This window comes from Fonsecaea pedrosoi, assembly GCF_000835455.1.
Source record: "Fonsecaea pedrosoi CBS 271.37 unplaced genomic scaffold supercont1.2, whole genome shotgun sequence".
NCBI classification, from domain to species: Eukaryota; Fungi; Ascomycota; class Eurotiomycetes; order Chaetothyriales; family Herpotrichiellaceae; genus Fonsecaea; species Fonsecaea pedrosoi.
The window spans coordinates 4,043,603-4,068,278 of NW_013550614.1; the positions used below are offsets into that span (position 1 = coordinate 4,043,603).

General features: G+C 52.8%; 10 protein-coding genes across 10 annotated transcripts; 4 read left to right on the top strand and 6 right to left on the bottom strand.

The window, feature by feature from the left end:
• Positions 1 to 318: 318 nt before the first annotated feature.
• On the bottom strand, positions 319 to 1,506 carry Z517_03431 (allantoicase; the record flags this gene model as incomplete). Its single annotated transcript, XM_013432536.1, has 1 exon — positions 319 to 1,506. The coding sequence occupies one exon, from the start codon at positions 1,504 to 1,506 to the stop codon at positions 319 to 321; it is 1,188 nt and encodes a 395-aa protein (XP_013287990.1).
• A 1,023-nt stretch (positions 1,507 to 2,529) lies between these two features.
• Z517_03432 (uncharacterized protein) lies at positions 2,530 to 4,158 on the bottom strand (the record flags this gene model as incomplete). The annotated part of the gene is made up of 1 exon (XM_013432537.1): positions 2,530 to 4,158. The coding sequence occupies one exon, from the start codon at positions 4,156 to 4,158 to the stop codon at positions 2,530 to 2,532; it is 1,629 nt and encodes a 542-aa protein (XP_013287991.1).
• A 967-nt stretch (positions 4,159 to 5,125) lies between these two features.
• Z517_03433 (uncharacterized protein) lies at positions 5,126 to 6,814 on the bottom strand (the record flags this gene model as incomplete). Its single annotated transcript, XM_013432538.1, has 1 exon — positions 5,126 to 6,814. One exon carries the CDS (start codon positions 6,812 to 6,814, stop codon positions 5,126 to 5,128), a length of 1,689 nt encoding a protein of 562 aa, XP_013287992.1.
• A 1,161-nt stretch (positions 6,815 to 7,975) lies between these two features.
• Positions 7,976 to 9,526, bottom strand: Z517_03434 (galactokinase; the record flags this gene model as incomplete). The annotated part of the gene is made up of 1 exon (XM_013432539.1): positions 7,976 to 9,526. The coding sequence occupies one exon, from the start codon at positions 9,524 to 9,526 to the stop codon at positions 7,976 to 7,978; it is 1,551 nt and encodes a 516-aa protein (XP_013287993.1).
• Positions 9,527 to 10,499: 973 nt separating this feature from the next.
• Positions 10,500 to 11,687, top strand: Z517_03435 (uncharacterized protein; the record flags this gene model as incomplete). Its single annotated transcript, XM_013432540.1, has 1 exon — positions 10,500 to 11,687. The coding sequence occupies one exon, from the start codon at positions 10,500 to 10,502 to the stop codon at positions 11,685 to 11,687; it is 1,188 nt and encodes a 395-aa protein (XP_013287994.1).
• A 635-nt stretch (positions 11,688 to 12,322) lies between these two features.
• Z517_03436 (uncharacterized protein) lies at positions 12,323 to 13,666 on the top strand (the record flags this gene model as incomplete). Its single annotated transcript, XM_013432541.1, has 1 exon — positions 12,323 to 13,666. One exon carries the CDS (start codon positions 12,323 to 12,325, stop codon positions 13,664 to 13,666), a length of 1,344 nt encoding a protein of 447 aa, XP_013287995.1.
• Positions 13,667 to 14,108: 442 nt separating this feature from the next.
• Positions 14,109 to 14,977, top strand: Z517_03437 (uncharacterized protein; the record flags this gene model as incomplete). The annotated part of the gene is made up of 2 exons (XM_013432542.1): positions 14,109 to 14,313; positions 14,532 to 14,977. 2 exons carry the CDS (start codon positions 14,109 to 14,111, stop codon positions 14,975 to 14,977), a joined length of 651 nt encoding a protein of 216 aa, XP_013287996.1.
• Positions 14,978 to 15,996: 1,019 nt separating this feature from the next.
• Positions 15,997 to 16,743, bottom strand: Z517_03438 (GTP-binding protein rho2; the record flags this gene model as incomplete). Its single annotated transcript, XM_013432543.1, has 2 exons — positions 15,997 to 16,567; positions 16,706 to 16,743. 2 exons carry the CDS (start codon positions 16,741 to 16,743, stop codon positions 15,997 to 15,999), a joined length of 609 nt encoding a protein of 202 aa, XP_013287997.1.
• A 1,220-nt stretch (positions 16,744 to 17,963) lies between these two features.
• Positions 17,964 to 21,659, top strand: Z517_03439 (uncharacterized protein; the record flags this gene model as incomplete). Its single annotated transcript, XM_013432544.1, has 3 exons — positions 17,964 to 19,143; positions 19,196 to 19,449; positions 19,503 to 21,659. 3 exons carry the CDS (start codon positions 17,964 to 17,966, stop codon positions 21,657 to 21,659), a joined length of 3,591 nt encoding a protein of 1,196 aa, XP_013287998.1.
• Positions 21,660 to 22,155: 496 nt separating this feature from the next.
• Z517_03440 (uncharacterized protein) lies at positions 22,156 to 24,015 on the bottom strand (the record flags this gene model as incomplete). Its single annotated transcript, XM_013432545.1, has 1 exon — positions 22,156 to 24,015. The coding sequence occupies one exon, from the start codon at positions 24,013 to 24,015 to the stop codon at positions 22,156 to 22,158; it is 1,860 nt and encodes a 619-aa protein (XP_013287999.1).
• Between the last annotated feature and the right edge of the window lie 661 nt (positions 24,016 to 24,676).

The following is a 24,676-nucleotide window of genomic DNA, read 5'->3' on the forward strand; positions in this document are numbered from 1 at the left end:
CCGAGTGGCATCCCAAATCTGCGAATTTTGCCTTCTGGATTTGCGGAGAAGGGCTGTTTGGCCAATGATGTTGTTGGATGCGGGGCCGATGTCGGTCTTGGCGTCAACCAGGCGAATCGAGACTCGTTGGTACCAACCAACCACGAAGCGGCCGTTTGATGTTGTCCACGATCATCGGACGGCGGAGCGGAAGAGGCACAAAACAACAAAAACAGTGATAGGTGACATGTCAGTACGATTACTTGTGCTTCTAGGTTTTTGTCTCTTGTATACGCGCTGAGCAGCCACAAGGTTTATATACTCGGGCAGAGTGCATCATCACGCCCGCCTCCCGAATATCCTCAACCTCTTCACACCGCCATCAGGGATAATGGTCATCTTCACGTGCGTCCACACATGACCTTCTGGAGGATCAGAAACCACCAGTTGGTCACCCTCAAACCCATGCTCGGTATCTGCTTGGCAAGGCTGCTCTCCCTTGATCAGTGCTGTCCAGCCCGTCGCGTCGTGTTTGGGGTCCGCCTCGGTGCCCAGAGCCGCCTTTGCCACCTCGGTCGCCCACCCCTCCACCTTGACCGCTCTCGGGAAATTCCCTCTGAAATCCTTTGTGTCGACGATGACCTTTTCGATTTTCCTGCCCTTCAGTCCCAGGCGGACTATCACCCAGTCGGTGTGGCCCTTGACCCTGCTTCTGGCCGTCTCCCATCCGTCGCCCATGTCCTTCCCTCTGCCGGGCAGGATCAGATAGTTCTTCCCGCCGAAATGCTGGTCGGAGCATTCGATGGCGACACCGCCGTTGAGCGCACTGGCCAGGTCTTCGAGGGGTCTCTCCTCCTTTCCCGACGTGACACTTGCCGGTAGCGACGGCGGGACAACCGTCCCGTAGACCCTCAACCTGGCAATCCCCCCGTCCGGATACTGCTTCAACCTCAAGTGCGTGAACTGCTTCCCCTGCACGCCTGGACCAGACACCTTCCACGCCTGCCGTTGAGAAGGTCCACACTTTTGCGGGGGCAGCACTTCCGTCCACCCAGCATACCCTTCCTTCGCGGCCTGACTGTCGTCCTCGTCGCTCGAAAAGGCAACCCCGTCCAGCCCGGCAAGCGGGGCCTCGTTCCCATTGAAGTAGCTCGTGTCCACCTCGACCGCTTCTATCTGTGCCACACAGCCGAGTTTGATCACCACCCAATCGAATTCCTTGGGGTTATGTCTCCTGGTCTCCCACCCGTCATACCACGCTCCCGTGTGGACAAAGACCCCCGGCTTTCGTATCACAGGTGTCGGCGTGAGGAGATTGGAGGCGGCTGCGAAGTACTCATCGGAGCAGGATAGGATGGAAGCGCCGAGGACGGTGGTGGACAGGTTCGTCGAGGATGAGAAGGTCGTGTCGATCAGCGCGGCGGGGACGGGCGTCACGCTTATCCTGGACGTGGATGTGGTGTCCGAAGTGAGCGTTCTGTCGACAATGGCCTCGGACAGTGCCTGCGGCTGGATGTTGACTTCCATGGTGGCTGGGATCGCTCTTCAGCGGGGAGGGGGGGGGGCTCAAATATGTGCAAGCCGCAGGGTGAGTCAACCAGAATAATCTCTAAGAGGTTAATCAAGATATGGCTCGCAACAAGTGGACGTGGGATTGTAGGAGTAAATGCTCGCAAGCAACGTGCTGAAAAACTAATCTGCAAGGTGCAAAATACCAGAAACACACCGGGAATTATCACAGAAATTTTATGCCGGTACGCCCAGTAGTGGGTGTGTGTGTGTGTGTGAGTAGTGTCCAAATCAATGTGTTTACTCGATACAAACGACACCTGAAAACGCGGGCGGCGGAGGACGCCGATAGATAGACAATCTTTCCCTCCTCTCTGCTAACCCCACTTTCATCATTGCCATGGGATCCCCGCCACCATTTCACATGTGACGGGACCAGACCAGACCAGAGCACGTGGTCTCGCGACCTTTGTACAAGTCCAAATACATACAAATAGTATCTCAGCATAGCTTGAGTCCAGAATGGGACTTCTTCAAGGAACACGGTCGACCTTTACATGTGGCCCATTTGTACATGTTGTTGCATTCATGTCGATATTGATGTCGATGCCCACCCCCGTCTTGCTCTATAATTCTATGTGTCTATACCCGGGGCCTATACTACAATATTCTATGTTTCGTTGCCTGCCTCCCTCCATGTACCGTCTCTGACTCCAAAGTCTTTGAAGACCGATATCCTTCTTAAACTCGTAAAGTCCAATTTGCCATAGCCGACCACCCACATCCAAAAAAGTCAACGCCGAACTCCCTCCTGTTGCCCAAACCCCGCGGTATGTTCCTTTTGTACGCTGCATATCGCTCCACGCGCCTGAAATCTGGTCGTTCTCGTCGCGTCGTTATTGCCGTGAAAATCCTTACACAAAAAAACCCCATGTCGTCCATCGACCATGATCAGATACCGATCAAAAACACTCACATTATCTCCTGCCCCATACACCTTGATGACTTCTTCACTGCAGAAGACTTGTCAGGCAGACCACCTCACACACCCTCTTTGCCACCTTCATCCTTGGCCTTCTCTTCTCGTCTTTGTCTCCTCTTCATTTTCTTCTTGTTGTCAACGGCCTGTCTCCAGCCTTCCCCCCATATCGTTGTGGCCCACAAACAGACAGCGGTGATCACTAGGAACACGGCAGAGATTGTGCTGAACCAGCCAACCCCGATCGCCTCGATCGCTGGCAGGCACACGGCGGACGCCGCAGCAGCGAATGCGTACCGGATCATGTAGTTTCCCGCCACCACTTCTGCGGATTGGCCCTTGTATTGCATGACGTCCAGACAATAGGTGTTGAGGCTGGGGAAGCAGAAGAGCTGAGCAACCCCCTGAAGGAACATTGCCGCTACGGGTAGAGGGATGCCGCCTACCGCCTTTTCCACCGACCATCCATAGATGAGCATGCAAGCGGGCACGACACCGCCGACGAACACATAACATGATCTCAAACGATCCTCGGCCACGCGCCTATTTTTCTTCCGAATCCACTTTTTCACGATGTGGTCGGCCCAACGACCACCAAAGAAGGTACCCAACAGATACCCGCAGCCAGGTGCAATATAGAAAAGCCCAGACTGGATGGGAGATGTCAGGTGGAACCGAGGGTTGAGGACATAACGGATTGGCGTGAGCAAGCCGTACATGTTCCAGACAAGAGCACTCGATGAGAGGCCGGCGATGATAAGGTTGGGGTACGAGAAGAGTAGGACGGCGATACGGAAGGGAGACACCCAATGAATTATCCGCAGTGTCCGCTCTTTCTGGGAGTATTCGCGAAGCTCGTGAATCTTCTTTTCCGGAATCGTCTCAGGAAGCAACAAGATCACCAGGACGGCAGCGAGGCCACCGAGGGCAGATTGCAGCCAGAAGATGTCACGCCACGAACGGAACGTGACGATTATGCCTCCGATAAAAGGCCCAAAGGCAGGACCGATCAGTGTACCCGAGAGAAACCAGCCGAGTGCGGTGGCTCTCGCTGTCGGAGTGTAAATGTCTCCCAGACACGAGTTTCCCACAATGAGAAACGACGTCCCTTGATATGCGGTGAGCATTCGGAAGACGAAATAGGATGCCAGATTGGGTGCGAGCGCAGTCCCGACACTGAATGCAAAGAACAGAATGGCAGTGATGATGCACACCCATCGACGGCCATAGATGTTGGACATTGGACCCCACAGACAGGGTGACAGACCCATGAAGATCAGATACAGTGCATTCGACAAATTGATCATGGTGCCGTCAGTGTTGTAGGTGGCTGCTACTTCCGGAATAGCAGAAAGGATGGTGGTGGACGAGATCGGAGACAGAAAGCCACACAGCGACAGGACGCAAGTAATGACGATCTTCCGACGCTCACTGAACCGCTCATATTGGGCGGCATTGATTTCGACAAAGGTGCTATCATGACTGGGCACACCTTGTATGTCGTGCGCCGAGATGGCCGACCGTATGCGTACCAGATCCGGTTTCTCTTCTGCACGATGGTCTCTTATGCTCATGGTTGGTGTCCTCTCGAGGTCCAGGGAGACAGGGTAATCTGATGGCGACGAGATAGGAAGAATGTCGGGATTGGAGTTGTCACCTTGGACGGTGTCATGGTGAAGTTCGCCGGTCATTGTGAGTATGTTTGGAGAAAAGGTCTTCGGGAGGCGATTGTCATTTCCCCTGAAAGGAACGGCTATAGTCAAACCGGAGGGCGACCCACAAGAAGGTAGGGCTGTATCTTGAGATGCTTTCGCGAGTAGTTTGGGATGGGGCACAGCGATATATACGCCAACACAAGACAGACGATTCAGACCGCAAATATGCAGGGGGATATAAAGAGAAAATGACTCAAACAACAAGTACTTGTAGATCGAGCAATCATCTCGAGGTCCTCCTTCACCGTCACCTTCGAAGTTACCCCAACTCTTCCCTCGTACTGGTTCGCAGGGGATCCTCTTAACCTCCCTTGAACCACGACGGATGTGCGATTCCTTTTTTGGGCTCAGCCATCTTGAGTCCTTTCCAATAATCGTCGCTCATGGTTGGGTAGTCCGATCTCGGGCATTCCCCGCGCAGGGATATCAGAGGACCTGATTGGGTCTGGAGGACCTGCGCCCTTGCCATTGTCGTTGAACCATTGCCGATTACCGAGTTGACCAATGACCGACAAGAGAAGAAGGACTGGCAGAGAATTTTTTTCCCAGCAAACCGTGGCGACAATCTCCAACCGGCAGAAGCGGCGACTTAGGTCATGGTCGTGCCGACGGAAACACTTTAAAGTGTTCGGGTCACTCCGACTTAGCGTGGGTGAGTACACTGGATCGAATCAGTACAAGTGTGTTGCTTTTCAAGGTTTGGTTAAGCTAAGAGACAAGAAATAGTGGAAGAGGAAGAGCAAGTTGGCAAGTAAGCCCTGAAATGGTCACATGAGGTCACGTGCTGAAACATGCACGTGCGTATGTTTTGATCTTGCAGCCTTGCGGCCATTGGCGAGGCTGAGAATGAATCATGGTTGCTTCGATGCTGTACAATCTAACCCTTGTGGCCTTCCCCTGCACAAGTCTAACCCTATTTAATCCAACAAGAGGCTCACTACAATCACAACTTCGATCCCGTCCTTGGCTTCGACTTTTTGAGCATCTGCGTCAATTCGCGCCGCAGAATCTTCCCCGAGGGTGACTTGGGAATGGCGTCGACAACACGGATGCCTCCTCTCAGTTTCTTATGGTTGGCGATTCTGGCATTCAGCCATTTGTCAATGTCCGCAACAGCGGCCGTCTCACCCCTGGCCTTTGCTTTCTGGCTTAGAACAACGAAGCCGACCGGAACGTCAGTCGCTTGTTCTTCGATCCACTGCGGGACAACACAGGCATCCTCAACATCAGGGTGTTCCAGGAGTTTGCCCTCAAGCTCCGAAGGGATGACTTGCAACCCCTTGTACTTGAACATCTCCTTGATCCTATCGACAATGGTCAAGAATCCGTCCTTGTCAATGGTCCCGATGTCTCCGGTGCGGAACCATAGCCTGCCTTCTTCGTCGGTCGCAAACCCATTTTTCGTCGCCTCTTCATTCCGATAATAACCCTTGGTCACATTTGGTCCGCGACACCACAGTTCCCCCGGTACTGCAGAACCATCTGGCTCATACCCTGTATCCTGCATCGTCTCTGGGTCAACCACCCTATACTCCATGTTAGGCGTGATAGCCCCGACCGTATTTCTCTTATCCGGTCGCTCGGCAGTGACTGCAGCGCCTAGTGGACTCGTCTCGGTCATTCCCCAGGCCTGCAGTCCAAGAACCGTTGTCCCATACAACTCCTTGAACCGTGCTTCAACAGCCTCCCTGAGCTCTATACTCAACGGAGCTGCGGCACAGTAGATTCTTTTCAAGCTGCTGAGATCGTACTTCTCCATCAAGGGGTGTTTGGCCATCAACAACATGACTGGTGGCACCACGTTAACCATTTCAGGCCGATATTTCTGGCAGTTTGACAAGAAGACTTCGAGGTCGAAACGGCTCAGGATGACAGCAGTGTTACCCACGAATGTGTTCATGGCCACAAAAGAGGTAAGACCGTAGATGTGGCTGAGTGGTAAAAATGCCACGGTTATTTGTTTTCCCGTGGTTTCACTGTGCAACTGGACAATCCACTGCTGAATATTGGACACCAGATTTCTGTGTGTTGTCATGACGCCCTTTGCTCGACCCGTGGTTCCCGAAGAGAAGCACATGAAGCAAACCCGTTCTTCCGCCTCACTCGGCCTGATGCTGACGAGCGGACTGGGTGGACAGTCTGAAGCGAGACTTTCGGCGGTCGGTTTGCCCTTCTTGTCGCGAAGCCCATCTGCTTGAATAATCTGAATGCTGGGGATGGATTTCACCGCCTGCTCGGCCGTTGGGAGCAGCGAGGAATGGACAATCAGGAACCTGGCGCCGCTGGTCTCGAGTTGCGCTATCAATTCCAGTGGTGTATATGCTGCGCTGACGGGCGACACGGTGGCGCCACATCCTATAATTCCATAGCAAGTAATAGCGTAGTCGATACTATTGGGGCTGAACAGAGCAACAATATCCTTGGGCTTGACACCTAATTCTCGCAGACCGTGGGCAAGTGACCGAGTTCTGCGCTTGATCTCTCCATAAGTGCGACAAGCCCCGGAGACGGCATCGATGAATATTGGTTTATCTTCTGGCGTCTTATTCGGATTTGAGAAGAGGTAGGTCAACAGGTCACTGTCAATCACCTTGACCGACGGATAGGATGAGCGGTAGATTCTGGCCGGCATCTCGGATTAGTTGGTAAGGTACAAAAGCCCTGAGATCAGTATGAGTTCCAATATAGACACAAAAGACGAGATGAAAGGGACGAGATGCAACGAAGAAACCAGCTGATAAATGAATTGGTCGCCGCGAGACAAGTGCAAGAGATGTAGTCGGAATTATGCCACGATATCGCGGAGCCATCGACCGGTGTTCCGGTTAAGGAAGCTGACACAAACACCATAACTAGGCAAATGAGATTCGCATCAGGATTGGACGAGACTCGTCTGAAGAGCCAGAGCCTACTTCCGGCAATCATGGCTATATTCCTTCCCTGGCTGTTTTCTGGGTCGCATCTGTGGGACTTGTCAGCTTATGATCTGACCCATGTCCTAGTGGCGATCGAAAGGGGAAAGCCACTTCTGGTATTAGACTTCAGGTCCAAGTTGCCACGCCATGCCCTTTCCACCTTGGGAATGGGGAGTAGCCGGACGATGATCGGGTACATCATTCCACTGGGTAGTCAGCCTTGCGGCAGTTACGAATAGTCAGCCTAGGATATACAGAACACATGGCCAGATGCTTGTAGGTGCATTCGACAAGAGGCCGAGAAGAGGCCATAGTGAAGAAACTTTTGGTGGAATAACGGGAGCATACACGTAGAAGATTGTTGCCCACTTCTCTGGCCAATATAGGGCATTGAAGGTAGGTGCTAAGCTTGCAACAGCCTAGTTACCGTGGTATGAGGATCGATATCAGGACACTGGTTCCCACCCGGCGTCATAGTAAAGCAAAGCTAGTGGACACGGTGGTTACAACGGCTGTAATTAAGCGAGGCATGGCGTTTGTTGCGGCCAGTGGGAATTGAGCCGGGCACCGCGGTTTGAGTTGAGTAATCATTCATCGAATGGTGGATGCCTCAAGTACATAAATCCGAGGTTATTGTTCTGGATTATTTCTTTGTTGTTCGAAGAAATCATGGCTGTTCAGATGTGTAAATAGGCAGAGGATCGTGCGCAGGTTGACAACCACCACCGAGGCCCAGATGATCAACCCTGACCGGCATCTATATCGTGTCGCAACGTGAGTGCGGATGAGAGGTCTCCAGGAAATGCCGGAGCATGGAATCCTTTGTCCCCCATACAATCATCCAGCTCCATTCTTAGCCACGAAGTACCCGCTCCCACTCATACATCAAGCGCCGCACCGACAATCAGCGACGACCCTTGGCTGGGTTTCGACACGACAATAGCTTCTTCGAGCTTGTCTTTGCTGATGTCTGGGAACTTTTTGAAATAGTACTCTCGCTTGAGGGCCTCGGTCACAGCAGCAACCTTATGCTGTGGTACCAGATGCACCGTGCAGCCACCCCAGCCTGCGCCTGTGAGTCGAGTTCCATAGGCCCCGGCGTTGTGGGCGATGGAGCAGATCTGATCAATCTCCGGACAAGAGCATTCGTATACATCTCGGCACGAAGCTTGTGTCCTGTTCATGAGGTCGCCAAGATAGAGCAACTTCTCTTCAGTCAATTTCCCCGAGGTCGTTAAAGCCTCTCGGAATTTGAGAACACGTCCGGCTTCTTCCAGGACATGTAAGGCGCGCTGCTTCAGCTTGAAAACATCTGCTCGAATCGGAAACTTTGACATGTACTGCTTTTCAAGTTCTTCCACGGAGATGCCCAGAATCTCGGCAATATCCTGTCTGCTGTAGCCCTCGTCTTTGAGGTTTGACTTGATGATCTCGACCATGGACTCGACCTGAGCGGCTAGCGGCTCATCCGTGCGACCTTCCTTCTTCATAATCTCCTCTTGAAAATTTCGCAGGCAGAACCCCAGCGAGCTCTGATCTGGATTCAGAGCAATATCGTGGAGCTTTGCTAACACCACAGTGGCTAGAGTACACTCAACGACCCTGAGGTTGTAATGAATCGGGGCAGTCACCGCCTTATCAGAGGTAACGAACGACTGTGCGATCAGGAAAGTGACTTCTGGATCTGATGTTGGGACGGGCACATGCTCTGCGGAGAATTCTGGGAAGAAACGGCAGTAGAGGAGATAGCCTCTTTCAGAAAAGATAGATGCGGCTTGGTCCATGCCTCCCGAGAAGACACCGACCGCACGTTCCGACACTATGCAGAGGTCAAGCAGATCCTGTTTCGAGATGTCGTGGTGATTTGCGGCCATGACACCCAGCGCAGAAGCACAGACAAAGGCTGCACTGCTAGACAAGCCACCGCCCGCTGGGACATTTCCATCGATCAGGATTTCCATGCCATTGGCCTTGAAAGAGGCGCCAAATTGCTTTCGGAGGTATTCGAGAGACCCTTTCAACCCAGCCAAGAAGTAATTGCTCCATGAATGATTCTCGCGGTCAATTTCGACCGCGCCAGAGTCTGGTATAATCAGCGTCCTGGATGGATACTTTGTAGGATTTAAATTCGCGATCTTGATTTCAGCTGCGCCTCCATTCTCGCGGGAGATAATGCGAACGGCTATCAGCACATCCACAGTGAGAGCAGTTGGCAAGACATTGTAGAGCGAGTAGTCGACATGTTCGCCGATTATGTTGACTCGTCCCGGGCTTCTGGATACAAAATCTGGCTTGTGACCATAGTCACTTTGGAAACTCTGAATCAAATTCTTGAAGCGTTGCTCGAGCTCAACCGGCACCGTGTGACCTTCAGATGCTCCTGCGTACACATGGTCGAGGCTGTCAACCTTTGGCACTAGAGCTGTCATGGCGTGATTTGACTCTTGCAAAGTGGACTTGGTTAACCGGCTGGACAGCTCTGACAGCAGCTTCAAGACTCTGGGGTTTGGAGGGGGGGAAACCAGTCTGAAGTTTGGCACACAAAGTGAAGTTGCATCGCAACGCATCACAAATGACGCGCTCGGAACGGAAAAACGTCAGCGCCGAATCTTATCGTTTCTGACTTCTTTTCTGCATCAACTGTGCCAACGCTTGTGTAAGATCCGTCAACATCACAAACCCAACGCCCCGGCCAGGGCACACCGGCCAGGGTCAATACTGCATCGAGTAGCTCGTAGCCCAATTATATAGGGCTTTTTATACGCGATGAATTTGGCCTATTTGTAAGCATGCATGACCCAAGGCCAATCCCGCTTTTTGCTGGCGCTGCGGAGAACAATGCCTCCTTGACTTCAGTATGGTGAGGCCTCTCATACAGTGCTGATCGCCAAATTCCCAGGCCATTAAGAGGGACCATCCCGCACTCTCAAGCTATGAGTTGTGAAAAAGCCCACTGTCTCACTTTGATGTTTGTTGGTCTTGCTCAGGGTTGGTATGGAGAGCACTGGGAGCAGGCCATCCCCTACGACTATACCTTCAAACAACCAACTGCTTTGGGTCCACCATGACGCAGAAAATACATTCGCACTGCCGCTGAGGCGTCAGATATATTCGCACGTCCAAACCAATTATCGAGCTCGGAAGCGTCGCGAAGCTGTAAAGACAACTCAGTCCTCATCAGGCCGGAATCAGAGGAGAGTCCATTCCAGGACGGACGAGGTTCACCAGCCGGCCTCGTTGCTACAACCGTCGTCTGTAACACCTTATGCCCTTGCTAGGCCCCTCTCGCCTCTCTCACTAGTGGGTAGAGGGAATTCGGACCCATTCCATGTCTACTCCGTTGCCATTGGACCCCAAGAAAACAATCTACTGAGCCTCTACCGAGACTACATACTTCCGCTAATGTACCACTTTAGGATTGGTGACAAAATCCTCAACGAGCTTGCTATGCGAGATTGGCGAGACAATGTGGCCACGCTCGAAGACAAAGGGACTGCGCTCGGTACTTTGGCTCGCTATGGCTCGATAGCTACCCGAGCGAATCCTGGCATGCGGCCGATAGCCCTGCAATACCTGCATCAGAGTATCCGAGCACTCAGAGATAAGGTCTCGCGCAGTGAGGACGTGCAGGACACCGTGGGCTGTTTGCACATGAACATGCTGTTCAATGCCGAGATCATCAACGGCAATTCCTCCGGAGCCCTTGTGCACGGCAAAATGCTTTTGCATGTCTTGAGACAGGGATGGAGAGAACAACGTCTTGATTATAAAATGTTGCTGTATCAACTACACAACGATCTACAGTTCACTTCTACGTTTCTAACCCGTCCGATATTCGACGAGGGCGATTGGTTGCCTGACGTGTTGAAGCCACTTTGGGACGCCGCTGCTCCATATATGCCTGTATTTCCCGAAGAAGCACTGGATGGCGCGATACAAGACGAGGTGGTGACATACTGGTTCAAAAAGCGTCGGCAGATGCTCAAATACGAAAAGCTTCAGAATACCGCCAGTGAGAGCCTTCCACCTCTACCACTGGTGACCACGTCTGTGATGGCAGTCTCGTTTCTATTCTACAGTCGTATGATCAACTACTATCTGGACAACAAGGAAAGGCTCAAAGGTGAGGGACTGAATGACGGGCTCGAAAGCTATCTGTATGGTCACCAAGCCCTCGCGCTGGCAGCGTGCCAGCTCCTGAAGTGGACGCATTACAGTCCACAAATCATGGGCGTGCCAATTTATGAAGACTGTCAGCTCTCGAGTGCTTTATGGCATGCCCTGGAACACTGCGAGGCGTTTGCAGCACGGGGCTTGGGGAACGAGTTTCTGAATGCGAGGATATGGGCATTGTACGTTGGCTCTCTAGTTGAGCGTGGCACCCCCTTCGACCAGGCTCCGATAAACCAACAGCGGTTCAATCAGAAACTAGCTGAGCTTGCTTGGTCGATACAGATCTTCACTTGGGATGATATCAGACCGGTTCTAAATGGGTTTCTATACGAGGACATTACACTATCTCAAGGGTCGATCTGGTTCGAAGGGATGATGCTCGACTATCGATTGACGAGGGAGCATAGCAAATGCTGAACCGACAACCTCTGTCGCTAAGTGTAACTTTTCTGCTACTGGTATCTTCAGGCATCTCAAGCAAGGGGTACCTATTCGTAGTTGCGCGATGTCTAGAGCTCGAGATATATGTGACACTCCTAGTTCGCTGAGATGAGCGCTGAGATTGCTTGCGCTGCATAGGCGAGGGCATGATGTCGTTCAAGTGCTCAAGGAAGATTGCATCGCATGGGGGTGAAGCATACAAGGCACCTCATATCAAGTGCCTCGTAAAGCACCAGAATCTCTCCGAAATATCTTGCTGAGAGAACTTGCACGGCGCTAGCCTAAAACAGTTAGATATAGATTGTCACAATAACAGCGACAATTACGTATTTGCGGAGCACCCTGCGCCGAGCGAGGGAGCGAGCCTGCCGTGCCTGTTCGTCCTAGTCGAACCACAATGACCGAGACACACGATCTGTTTCCTAACGTGAACCAAGGCATCGCCTTTGCTCTGTGTACTACCGGGATGCTTTGACACACTCGCCACGACACATGAATAACTAAATTCTGCCGACTTCTTCGAGGCGTGCGTGGCCCTAGCCTGCCTTGACTTGGACAACTGAAGTGGCCCGCAACTTCCCTTCCTCTTCCCCCAGGCATCGGCCTTCGCTATGGATTCAGAAGGCGCTGAAACCGTCGTGCTTGATCACACCTCCGCAGACTCAGCGCCAACCGACAACAATGCCGCATCATCACCATCGCCAAAAGACAAGACTTCACGACCGCCGGCGCCCTCACGAGCCTCAACCTTCGGACCGAAATGTTGGATATGTATGAGCGACAAAAGCGAGGATGACCCAAACAACCCCCCAATCTGGCGTTCGCCATGCTCCTGCAGTCTGACTGCTCACGAGGCATGCCTGTTGGACTGGGTAGCCGACCTGGAGAACCCTAAAAATAAGAACAAGAACTCTGGACACATTCTGTGTCCTCAATGCAAATCTGAAATCAGAATATTAAGACCGAGAAGTTACGTGGTAGACAGCTACCGCGCACTTGATCGGACACTGGGAAAATTGGTCCTACCGGGTCTGGGTCTTTCTTTTGTCGGTACACTATGGGCTGGGGCATGGTTTCATGGATTTCAGTCCGTCTATTTAGTGTTTGGTCATCACGACGCGGATCGAGTCTTTAGGTACGCGATACAACGGAGCGAGTTTGCTTGGATGTACAGCCTGATCCCAGTCAATCTGATTCTCGCCCGTACCGACTATGCCGACTTTGCGCTCCCGGGAAGCAGCTTGATCCTTCTTTCCACACAGATCACGGACAAGTTTGATATTGATATGACGATATGGCCACCCCTACCAAGCACTGTATTTGCTTGCTTACCTGCCATGAGATCAATCTACAACTGGTGCTATCACAAGGCATTCTGTGACCTCAACCGCAAGTGGTTAGCAGAAGTACAACCCAGACACAATGAACGAGGGGACGTGCCAGGGGAAAACGGTGGCGACGATAATGAGGACGATGTGGAAGAAATAGTCGAGGAGGGCGAAGTTGTTCTTCAAATTGATGTCAACTTGAACGGCGAAGATGATGATGAAGGTCTCGGCGACGAACAGGCTGCCGCTGCCGGGAATGGAGCCAATGTGCAAGGTCAACCAGAAAACCAACACGTTCGTCGAATATTGGGCCGCCACGATCTTGTGGATGGTAGTGGCAGTATTGGACAGACTATCCTTGGGGCGTTAGTCTTCCCTGCAGTGGCTGCAGGAATGGGCAATCTCATCAGCTGTGTCTTGCCATCATCATGGCTGACTTACAACAACTACACGAACGGCCGACCCGGGCTGCTGTCGACGAAGTGGGGAAGAAGTGTCGTGGGTGGATGCCTTTTCGTGGTGCTCAAAGACGCTTTATTGCTGTACTGCAGATGGAAGCTGGCCCAGGGACATCGACAGAGGCGCATTATGAATTTTGATCGGCGAACGAAACAATATTTAGTATAAGGGTTCTCACGAATCGTTATTGACTATGACCTGATGGGTTGGAATGAGAAAGCCTGGTGAAGTTGGCAGAATTGGAATGCCTCTATTCAGTCATAGACAGACATTATGGACTACTCCCTCAGAGTCTTATCTGAGGCTAATATGAAACCTTGGGGATTGGGACTCACATTTGCATCCGATCTTGGTTCTGTGCTGAATTGAATCCTTTGTATGAGTACATACCTTACACTTTAGCCGGCATCATGGCCCATACAAGGCTGGATACTACAAACATGCCAAGCATTCAGCCTTGTCCGTGAAAGTTTGCTCCAGACCCTGTCGGTTCAATTGAAGTCAAGCTCAAGATTTAGAACAACTTCAATTCTCAATCTAGGGGATTCCTGCGAACTCAGTCTTCCCACCCCACGACTCAGTCTTCTGGCCACACCTGGTGCGACTACAGATGCACGCCTCTTCGATCCGTGCCGCACTGGCACATGCTTTCCAGATCACGCCTCGCCCGTCGCTGCGCAGGGTGATCCCGACATCATTTTCTTTGAGCAGCAAAGCTGCGCCTCAAGGGGCGACGAGCTCAAGGTTGTCCTTCTCAACAAGTGCCGCTCAGTACGCGAAAAAGAAAGGTGGTGGCAGACCTGATAGACGAATCAGTGAGTCTCTTATTTCTTTGGTCGCGCGTTGTTTCTGCTGGCCTCTCTGTGCATCCTTTCCCTGGGCTTTTCCGTCAGACCCTCTACTCTATAGTCTTCTCTCCCATCTCGCGCCAGCCTTAGCCAATATATTGTATGAGGGTTTTAACCCACAGACAATTCTTCGCTTCCGCACCTCTCACCTCTCCCCAATCGTGCTAACAACTAACTCTCCTCAGCTTTGATCCGCTATTTTCTGCACCACCCCACCACCCTGACGCCGCGCCCGCTCCGCTTCTCGCGCAACAGATACCTCCGACACTGGACGATTGCTCGGGCATGGAATCTCTATCGGCACAACCTCAAAAAGTCGCGCGAACTCGAGCTGGAGCGCCAGTACAACGCGATGCGGGACGCGAATGAAGAACTCCGCATCGGCGCCGGAGACGGAGGGCGCCTGTTCCGTAAAGCCCAGATGAAGACCGGTGTTTGGGGCATAGGTGGGCCGGGCGCCGCCTCGGGTCCCGCGGCCAGAGGGAGGGGAGGCGTCCCCATCGAGTACGCCCGCGGGTTGGTCGAGTGGGTGGGCAGCACGGGCGGATTGGGCGCTGGAGTGGAAGAAGACGCCGGCGAAGGAAGTGGCAGCAAGGCCAAGATCTGGGATTACGCGTGGAAAAGACATTAATTTCTGTCCTCAAGGATCACACGAATCGAATCTTAAGAAAGACGCAAAGAGGAACCCCGGCTTTATGGTGACAGAAATCGAGTGACCCCGGCCGGAGAGATTTTGGTTCAAGCCGCCAGCGAAGCAAGGGAACTAACTATGTATAATACAAGACATTCATGCCGACAGACCGCGCCTGTCTGTGGTGGATGGTGGACTCGGAAGTCCTACAATCACCACGTTCGATCGGACACCACAAGGGATATATTGACGGTTGGGCGCAAGGAAATGAAAAGGGTTACTTGGTGCTCTAGATTCCATTAGGGTGGAAAAAAAGGAAAAGGGCGAGAGTCTCGTGCAGGCGAATATTCTGAATCTCTTTCAGCTCGATGCCAGAGTCAGGGCCAGAGTCGGGGTGTGAGGGTCGGAACGGTCTGTCGGCGAAACACAAAGTTCTGGCCATGGTCTATTCAACACAAAGTCCCTCCCATTTGCCCGAGAGCAACAAATATGTCCCGGACGAGCATGCGTAGGTCATTGCATGTGCCTACATGACGGTAATTCTCAAACAAGGAGAAGTGAGCGAGACAAAGAATCGACAATGTATATATACACATGTATAATATACACCGAGGAAAAGGCTTTGGGAAACTTTTTGTATCTGTCACGCCAGTGACCAAACCTTCCTCGACCATCAAACCCGAATTGGAAAAAATGACGAAGGCATACAGTAGAAAGGTCCATCGTTGATGTCAGTTCGCTAAATCGAGTATGAAAAAATTCGTTCGTCTCGTGTCGCACAGATTCAAGCTCATGCCTGGTATGGTTCAATCTCTCCCCAGACATCGTGCCCCGGTTCAAGACTTCATTTGTCCAAGAGGGAAAGGTACAACGTCCGCCTTTTCATCATTTTTGAGTGTCGGTATTAAGTCCCTCGGTGGTGGCGTCCTCCAACTTGTGTTGATCCAAGGGGAAACAGCCGCCCATTGTGTTTTTCCAACCCGGCCCATATTCATCCAAGTCCAATCTCGTGTCGTGCATCACAGAATGACGCAACATCCGCCGCCACCTTGCTTACCATCAAACCTCAGAAGAGCAGCTCTTGTGGCAGCCTCGAAAACATCATCCACACCTTCGCCCGTCAAGCTTGAACATTCGAGGTATTTGCGAGCGCCACAAGCCTGAGCCATCTCAGCGCCTTCTCGCGACGTAACAAACTTTTGACTCCGCTTCCGCATCTCTTCAATGGCCATCGGGTCTTCTCTCAGATCCTTCTTCAGGCCTACCAGAATGACAGGCACATCGGGACACCGTTCACGGGCTTCCTCAATCCATTTATGTCGCACATTCTCCAAGCTGTCGGGGCTGTCGACGCTGAAGCCGATTAGGATGACATGTGATTTTGCGTATGCAAGCGGCCTCAATCTTTCGTAGTCTTCTTGCCCTGCTGTGTCCCACAAGGCCAATTGTACTGATCTCCCATCCACTCGACAATCTGTGACATAGTTCTCGAAGACGGTGGGAACGTAGGTGGTGGGGAAATAGCCGAGTGTAAAGACTGATAGCAGTGATGTCTTGCCGCAGGCACCGTCGCCTATTATAACGAGCTTCCTATAGAATAGACACATCAGTTATTGCTTTGGATTTCATGCCAAGCGCGCGACTCTGGCAGCCTTGTATGGGGAATAGCGATGCATTGGCATCGCTATTCCCACCACGTGGTAGTCAAAGTGGACGGGACCGACATACCTTCTCATCACATTCTGTTGTGCCTGGTCCTGCGCCATGTTGGTAGAAGCTGTCCGGGCTGTGTCCCACGGGCTGACAGATCACGGAACTACAGGAATGGTGGGCGAGAGGACAGCTTCACAGGCCCTAGAAGCTCTCGAAGAAGACGGTGAGTTGCTTTTGCGGATGAGAAAAGAAGAAGCGGATCGAGGGCTTCAAGGATCTTAAGTCGGCGTTGTGCAGCGGATAAGAGTGAGGACGAGCTGAAATGAAGTCAAAGGGGAGTGGAGGAGCGGCCTGGTGTAACTGGACGCAACTGAGGTCGCATACAGCGAAGCCAGCGAAACAAATCCACAATCGGGGTACGTTCACCTCCACCAGCAACCGGCACCACCAGCCGCAGTTTCAGTCGTTTGCAACGATGTTGTACCGTAGCTGGGGAACAGGCTATCTTGTTTCTGAATGACTGAGACTAGTCCGCTGGCAGTTCGTGGGGTCCAACGGAGAACCAAATCCACCCCGAGCGGCACGGTAGTGACCTTGAGACGAGGCAGTGGTTGAGGCGCAGCCACAAATAGATCTCTTGGTGACCAGGGCTTTGGATCTCGCGATAAGGGGCAATCCTTGCCGTCGGATCAAGAAGGGGATGATGATAAAATCGCAGCTGTCGGTTAGTCAAGGCTTGAAATGTGCCAGAGATGCGTTTTCTCGACGTCGGCTGTGGTACGAGTATAGACGGAGGACTGGAGTTGCAATGGCTGGGAAGCAGAAGGCCTATAATTGGCGTACCACAATGGGTGACAGGGCAATTATTGAACCCTGTTTGGCGGCTCCTCGGCGGACAGCGAGCCACCTGGACGTGCCTTCAAGGCCCCTTTGCCGCACCGCAGCTTCCCTGGGGGAGGCACTGCACCGCGAAGCGCAACTGCAGCCTCAACTGGACGTCGCCGCCCCACGAAACTGAAGTTGAACCCAACTGGGACTGGACTTTGGGACTTTAGACATCGAACAACTCAACTTCCTTCACGTTCAGACACCCTGGAGCCGCCATTGTCCCGCCATAACCCTCGCTTTCTCCTTTTCAACACCTTTGGCTCTTCGGCGTCTCCCTTCCTTCACCTTCCTTGTCCGTTTGCCATCCCTGCTGCATCTCCTGTGGTCGTCACTTACCAATTTGTGATACCCCACCAGCAACCGAAACCGCCGTGCCTTTGATGTGAACCTAGCAAGATCAACATCGATATCGAACCTCGCAGTCCTTCAGTGACGGCTTGGCGCTATGCCTTCCAAGAAGAAAGCCAGTACCCAGGTGAACGCAGCCAAACCACAGCCGTTGCCCGCGACCACTTCAGCAAAGAATGCGCCTGCACAACCTCAACCCCTGCAAAGTTCCGGGCCGGCGATGTCGTCGACCTCTTCTTTGAACCGCCAGCCCTCACATGCAAAGTCAGACGCAGATCTGAAGACCGGTGACACCACCGAATCAGCTGGAGAGCCTGCTCAAACCACGGCTGTAAATCGCAAAAAGCAAAAGAGACGGGAAAAAGAGGCTGCAAAACGGGCCGCGGAGAATACGCACATACCGATGCCTAATGGTCATGTTCCTGCGCCAGAGAGCAAACCAAATGGACAACTACCGCCTGTAAAACAGGGCCGGGGCCCTGTGAAGGGTTATTTCACTGAGGAACCTGACTATCCCGATCCCGCAGATCCTGCCTATCCAGATATTGGTAGTCCGGAAGAAGCTTTCTATAGCGGCGATGAAGACCCTAACTACGGAGAAGGAGCAGATGCGATGCCAGACAGCTCGTGGCTAAATACCAGTAAACGGAAGAAATCCAAAACCGCTAACGACGCCCTGTCGAGGACTTCAACCATGCTATCTCGCTCTAACATTCCACCTTTATCAAATGCTGCGATGAGGGCATCTCAGAAACTCTCAAGTGATCACATCTGGAATACTTCAACTCAGGCCGAGCGGGAAAACATCAAGCAGTTTTGGCTGGAACTGGGGGAGGATGAGCGACGATCGTTGGTCAAGGTTGAGAAGGAAGCGGTCCTGCGAAAAATGAAGGAACAGCAGAAGCACTCATGCAGCTGCTCCGTATGCGGACGAAAACGCACGGCTATTGAGGAAGAATTGGAGGTGCTATACGACGCTTACTACGAGGAACTCGAACAGTTTGCCAACCACAACTCGGACCTCTCCAATGTTCCTCAGATGATGGCCCCTCCTCGTCCTCCGTTTAAACGAACAGCACATCCCATGGCCGGGTCGTACCCTTCGCGAAGTCGGATCAATGAGATCGAAGACGACGAGGAGGATCTCGAGGACGATGACGAGTACGACGATGAAGACGACGACGGCTATAGCGACGATGAAGGAGAACTCGATGATCATGGCTTGCCGCCTGGTCCGCCCGACTTTTTCCAATTCGGCAACAGTCTTACTGTGAAGGGTCTGGCTGCCATGTTCTTATGAATTGTTTGATGGACTAACAGCTTTTACAGATGGTATACTCACCGTTGCGGACGACTTGCTGAAGAATGATGGAAAACACTTCATAGACATGATGGAGCAATTGGCAGAGAGACGCATGCAACGTGAGGAAGATATTCGCTACCATTCCTCGTCATTAGCTCATCGAGACATTCATCAAGGTCACAATCATCCTCCCATAGACGATGACGATGACTATGACGATGAGGAAGATGACGAGGACTATGACTCGCAAGAAGAGGATGATTTTGAGGGGGACGATATGGTCAGTGGAGGCTTTCATTGTTGTCTGCAAAACTTCTGACACTTTTGCCTTAGGATTCCATGACCGAAGAACAGCGCATGGAAGAAGGTCGACGCATGTTCCAAATCTTTGCCGCTCGAATGTTTGAACAGCGTGTCTTGACAGCCTATCGAGAGAAGGTTGCCGCCGAACGGCAGAGAAAGCTACTCGAGGAATTAGACGAAGAGAGCCGACTTGACTCGCAGCGTGAAGCAAAGAAGGCCCGAGAAGCCGCTAAGCGGAAGGAAAAGAAGCGACTCCAGAAACAAGCGAAAGATGAGGAGAAAGCAAAGAAGGAGGCCGAAAAAGCTGCTCAGGAAGCAGCTGCGCGAGAACTCGAAGAAAAGCGGCTAGAGGAACAACGACATCGCCGGGAAGAGCAACGCAAAAAGCGCGAGGCCGAGAAGAAAGCCGTCGAGGAGGAAAGACTTCGCAAGGAAGCTGAGAAGCATCGAAAGCAACAGGAAGCACGCGAGCGCCAAGCCGAACAGGAGCGCAAGGCACGGGAAGCCAAGGAGCGAGAACGGCAGAAACGCGAAGAGACGAAAAAGAAAGAGCGCGAAGAGCGAGAAGCCAAGGAGAAGGAGGCCAAGGAGCGAAAGGCGAAGGAAGACCGGGAGAGAAGAGTGAGGGAGGAGCAGGCTCGGAAAGAAAAAGAGGCGACTCTGAGGGCGGAAAAGGAAGCCAGAGAACGTGCCGCCCATCAACACCCGACAAAGCAGCAACCTGTGGCGCTTCCTCCTGGCTTGCAGCCTCCATCACGCGGTCCAAGCATACAGTCCCCTCAAGTGTCTGTTGCAACACCGGTTATCCCTCCGAAAGTCCCGACGCCTGTACGGAACCGACAACCTTCACAACCTGGCCAGCATTCTCATGGCTCATCTCCGCGGTCACAGAAAGCTAGCACTGAGATATCCCAGAGCTCTGCTTCTCCAGCAAACGTCGCCATGCCTCAAACGCCAGCCCTTGGACAGCCAGCGAAAGCACAAGGCCAGCCTCCACCACTCCACCACCCGCAACCCTCCGCCCCGAGATCGCCATTGAACAACCACGGCCGGGGGCAATATCCATTCAACATGAATGGATTGCCTGGATTGGGAGTAAGTGGGCCACCTCCGATGGGTGCTCCAGGGATGATGCCGACCATGATGCCCCCGATGCACATGTACCAAGGGCCTCCGATGGCTAATCAGCAGCGGTTTTCCCAGAACGGCATGCAGTATCCTCCGGGGTTTCCGAGGCCATTCCAACCGGGTCAACAAATGCCCTTTGTCCCACAACCTCCTAACCAGGCACCTCCCATGGTCAATCAGCAACCAGTGCCCAAGCCTCAAGTACATTCCAGACAGCCATCCAGCGAGCAGGCTCCGATAGGCAGACCTGGGCTGGGACCCATCGCACGACCATCCAGTACCACTCCGGACAAACAGAAACCACACAACAAGACTCCGGACAGGGATATTGATCATCTGGCCACACAACTCGGTAGCAAGGCGTTGTTGGACGATTCAGATGCGCCCTTCTTGGGGAATTCGGATTCACGCATGAACCTTCCGCCTCTCGGTCCGCCTGGTTCCGCAAGGATACCATTCGCGAGTAGCTTCCCGGAGCACAAGCAGGAACCATTTGGTATGGGGAATCCTGGTTGGGGCGGCTTCAACCCTGGCATGGGTCCTACTGGTGGTTGGGGTCCACACGGATCGCAACGTCCTAGCCCGGGTTGGGGACAACCCCCCTTCGGAGCCATTGGCTCTGGGCCTCAAACCATTTCAAGGTCCCATCTCCCACGACCGATCGCAGTGAGACTTATGCTTGTTCAAGCTTGCCGTCAATTGTCACAAATCCCGGTTGCAAGTGCCGACGGGTATCATCCAGTGCAGAATGTACTCCGACAGCTGGAGAGTCTCAAAGCACCAGGCGAACCACCAGTCTCCATGGAGGAGATGCTTGGAATTTGCGACACCGAGGGCAACTCACAGAATGGCGGCGGATCATTCGAGGTAATCATCGACAAAGCCAGAGGACAAGTGATCAAATTTGTCGAGGATGCCCCAAGCCACCCACCCAGAGGCAGCGTTGGCGAGATAGGCAGTCCTTTGTTGGGTCACAGCCAACATATCCACCATACCAGTCCCCTGGGTGGCATTGTCGGCCAACCAAATAGCTTCGGACCTCCAGGTAGGAGTTTCTAGTGGTTGACTCCTCCAAGAACAAGATTGGGCAGAGAGTTGTTGCGCAGAGAGAATCTTCTGCACGCCAACGCTCAGCAATATCGAAGGAGTATGTCAGCGAATCAATAAGCTGGCGTGTGCTACTGTTGATTTCATTGTTCATTCGGGTTTCGTGAGAGAAGGAAAGGTGTACGTGCTCTTGCGCTTCTTGTGGAGGGAGGGACGGTATGTGTCCTAAAGACCTCATCGTAATAGCATCAGTATCACGGTGGGCTTGCTGTCAGCTTCGTGTGAGAATATTCACAGAGAGCAGCCTTAGTGCCTATAGGGCTGAATAGCTGAATACCACTGCATCTTCAACACGTCCACGGTTCCACCATTGATACACTACCTTATGAGTTGTATGTTTCAAAAATCAAAATGTTGTACACTATGTCCTTAGGCCTCACGACCCATGGTGCTTTGAATTTCCTCAGTTTGCCTCCCTCTATCGGCCCCTTTTATAGCATCTCGAAGTCTAGCGACCAACGACAAGACTGTCCAGAACGCCCGCTGTATATCTAATCACCTTGTCGATCCCTTCACCCCTGATTGCACTAACAGGTATCGCTGCGACACGATTCCGCCAGCCGTTTTGCTTCCCGCTTGGGTGTTCGATTTCCCCGTGCGCCACCTGTTTTATATAAGCTGCCAAAGACAGAAAGTTTCCCTGTGTGGATGTGGCCTCGGCTTCTTCCGGTGCGGTCGCTTGAATCGTTGACTGGGGGATGTCTGCCTTCGTGGCAATGACGAACCAGGGTTTCGCGCTGATCGGAGGATACGTCAACGGGTCGAGTGTTGAGGATGATCGAGAGGGCGCTCCAGACGGAAAAATCGAGATTTTCTCTCCATCCTCGTTGAACAGCTCGTCCTCCGCGGGCGGCGCTGCTTGAGCTTCGAAGGGCGACCAATTGATCAGCCTCGCCTGCGTCTGCTCACTCACTTCCCGATCCCTGAGATTTTCATACTCCCCAACTTCCTTCCACAAGGCCTTCAACTGCGTGACGGCGTCTCCGGCAGATAGATCGACCACGAATGCCAAGATCCTGGCCCTCTCAATATGTCGGAGGAAGGAGAGGCCGAGGCCTTTGTCCAGATGGGCATCTTCGATGAGCCCGGGAATGTCTGCAACGGTGAAAGATTGACGAGGCACGATACCTCCGGATGAAGAGGGGCTGCTCGAGTCTGTAGCTGGCACGCCGGAGCGCACCAACGGTCGCCCTTCGTTGTTGTCCAGGATGACCGTTCCGATGGTGGGTGAGAGAGTGGTGAATGCCCAGTCGCCGATCCTCGTCCTCGAATTCGATATCGCCCGTGTGAATGTGCTCTTGCCCGCGTTGGGCAGACCTACCAGTCCCACATCCGCCAACAGCTTCAGTTCCAATTCGAGTTTGATCCGCACACCCAATTCACCCTTGGTCGCGAACTTCGGCTTCGGGTCGGATTTCGTCGCAAAGTGTGGGTTTCCCAGTCCACCCACGGCTCCGGCGGCAAGGAGAATTGGTTTGTCCATTGGCTTGTCTAGGTCGAGGTGGATGGGTGCGCGAGGTTGGAGAATGGCAAGATGTGATCTTCTCGGTTTCAGCAAGTGGGAATTGAGGGAGGGCAAATTCGACGAGATCTGGTTGCGGTCGTTGGCGGTCGTGGCGCCGGCATAGATGATGAACTTGTTTCTCAGCCCGTTGTCTGGGATCTTAAGGGGGTCCTCTTCGTCACTAATCGCGCGGAGTTCTTTGATACGAATTTCTTCCTCCACACTGGGGTCGCTCCGCCAAATTTCTCGCACGACCGTCCCCACGGGGACTTGGACACAGATGTCCTCCCCCCTGCGTCCTCCCTGGGACTTTCCTTGGCCTCCTATCCCGCGTCCCGCTTTTATAATGCCTCGTCTGGCAAGTTTGTGGAGAGATGTTTGTCCAGGGACAGCTTGTATAAAGATGTTTCCGCCAGACCCGCCATCACCGCCATTTGGTGGGCCATCGGCTATATGAGCATCGCGGAGGAACGAAACGCACCCGCTCCCACCGGAGCCTGCGTGGACCGTTATTTGGCATTTGTCAATGAAGATCGATCGGGAGTAGTCGTCGGGAGAAGGATTCAAGTGTGACAAAGCAGCATGAGTGGGCGGCGTGGAAGCCTCGAGAGCAGGATCGTGTGGGGACGGATTCGTCTCGAGAGTGGGAGGTTTATTGAGTCGACATGTTTGATGTAGGTATCGCAGGCGGAGACGGTTGTGGAATCGAATCCGACGTGCTTGAACGCGTAGGCAGTTTAGAGAGGAGGGCTGCAAGAGGCAAGGGTAGAGAAAGGGCATCAATGTGCCCTGCACTGCATTCATACTGTCACAACCTTTTCCTATGCCAGAAGTCAGGGCGTGGGCAGTTTCAATTTCGCACTCCCACGCGTCCGTCCGCGGGAAAAAAAGTTCGCGACCCGCCAGCGGAGCGGAATTGATGCCGAGACTTTGGGAGTTTGATCAGTTTGAACGAATAGAAACGCCGCAATCCGACAGAGCCGGAAACTCTAAAATCCCCGCGATTCTCTGCCCTTCGTTTTAGTCTTGGAGAAAGCTTGAAGGACAGACTCGACATACTCCAACCTGACTACAAGACTGCAACACCGCAACACTGCAACTTTTGACTTGGCAATACCATCAAAGAACCCCATGACAAGGCCACGACGGTGACATACTCCTCAGCTATTTCGAAAAAGGAGAATTGCCGCGGTGGATTGCCAGCCATTCTGCCACCATGTAAGGAGGGAGATCCTACTGGGGGAAACCAGCTCGCCAGGGAACAGCCATCCCCAAACGTCCCCAATGTCATTTCCAGAATGCTATCGATCCTCTATTGTGGGGGTCAGTCTAACCCCCGCCACTGGGATCATGACGACCCCCATGCTTGTGATTCAGCAACTTCCCGCTGGGATTCCAAATGTGGCACTTGAAGAGAACCATGTCCAGTGAGAGATGTGTTGAGACCCAAGCCCGTGGAACGATT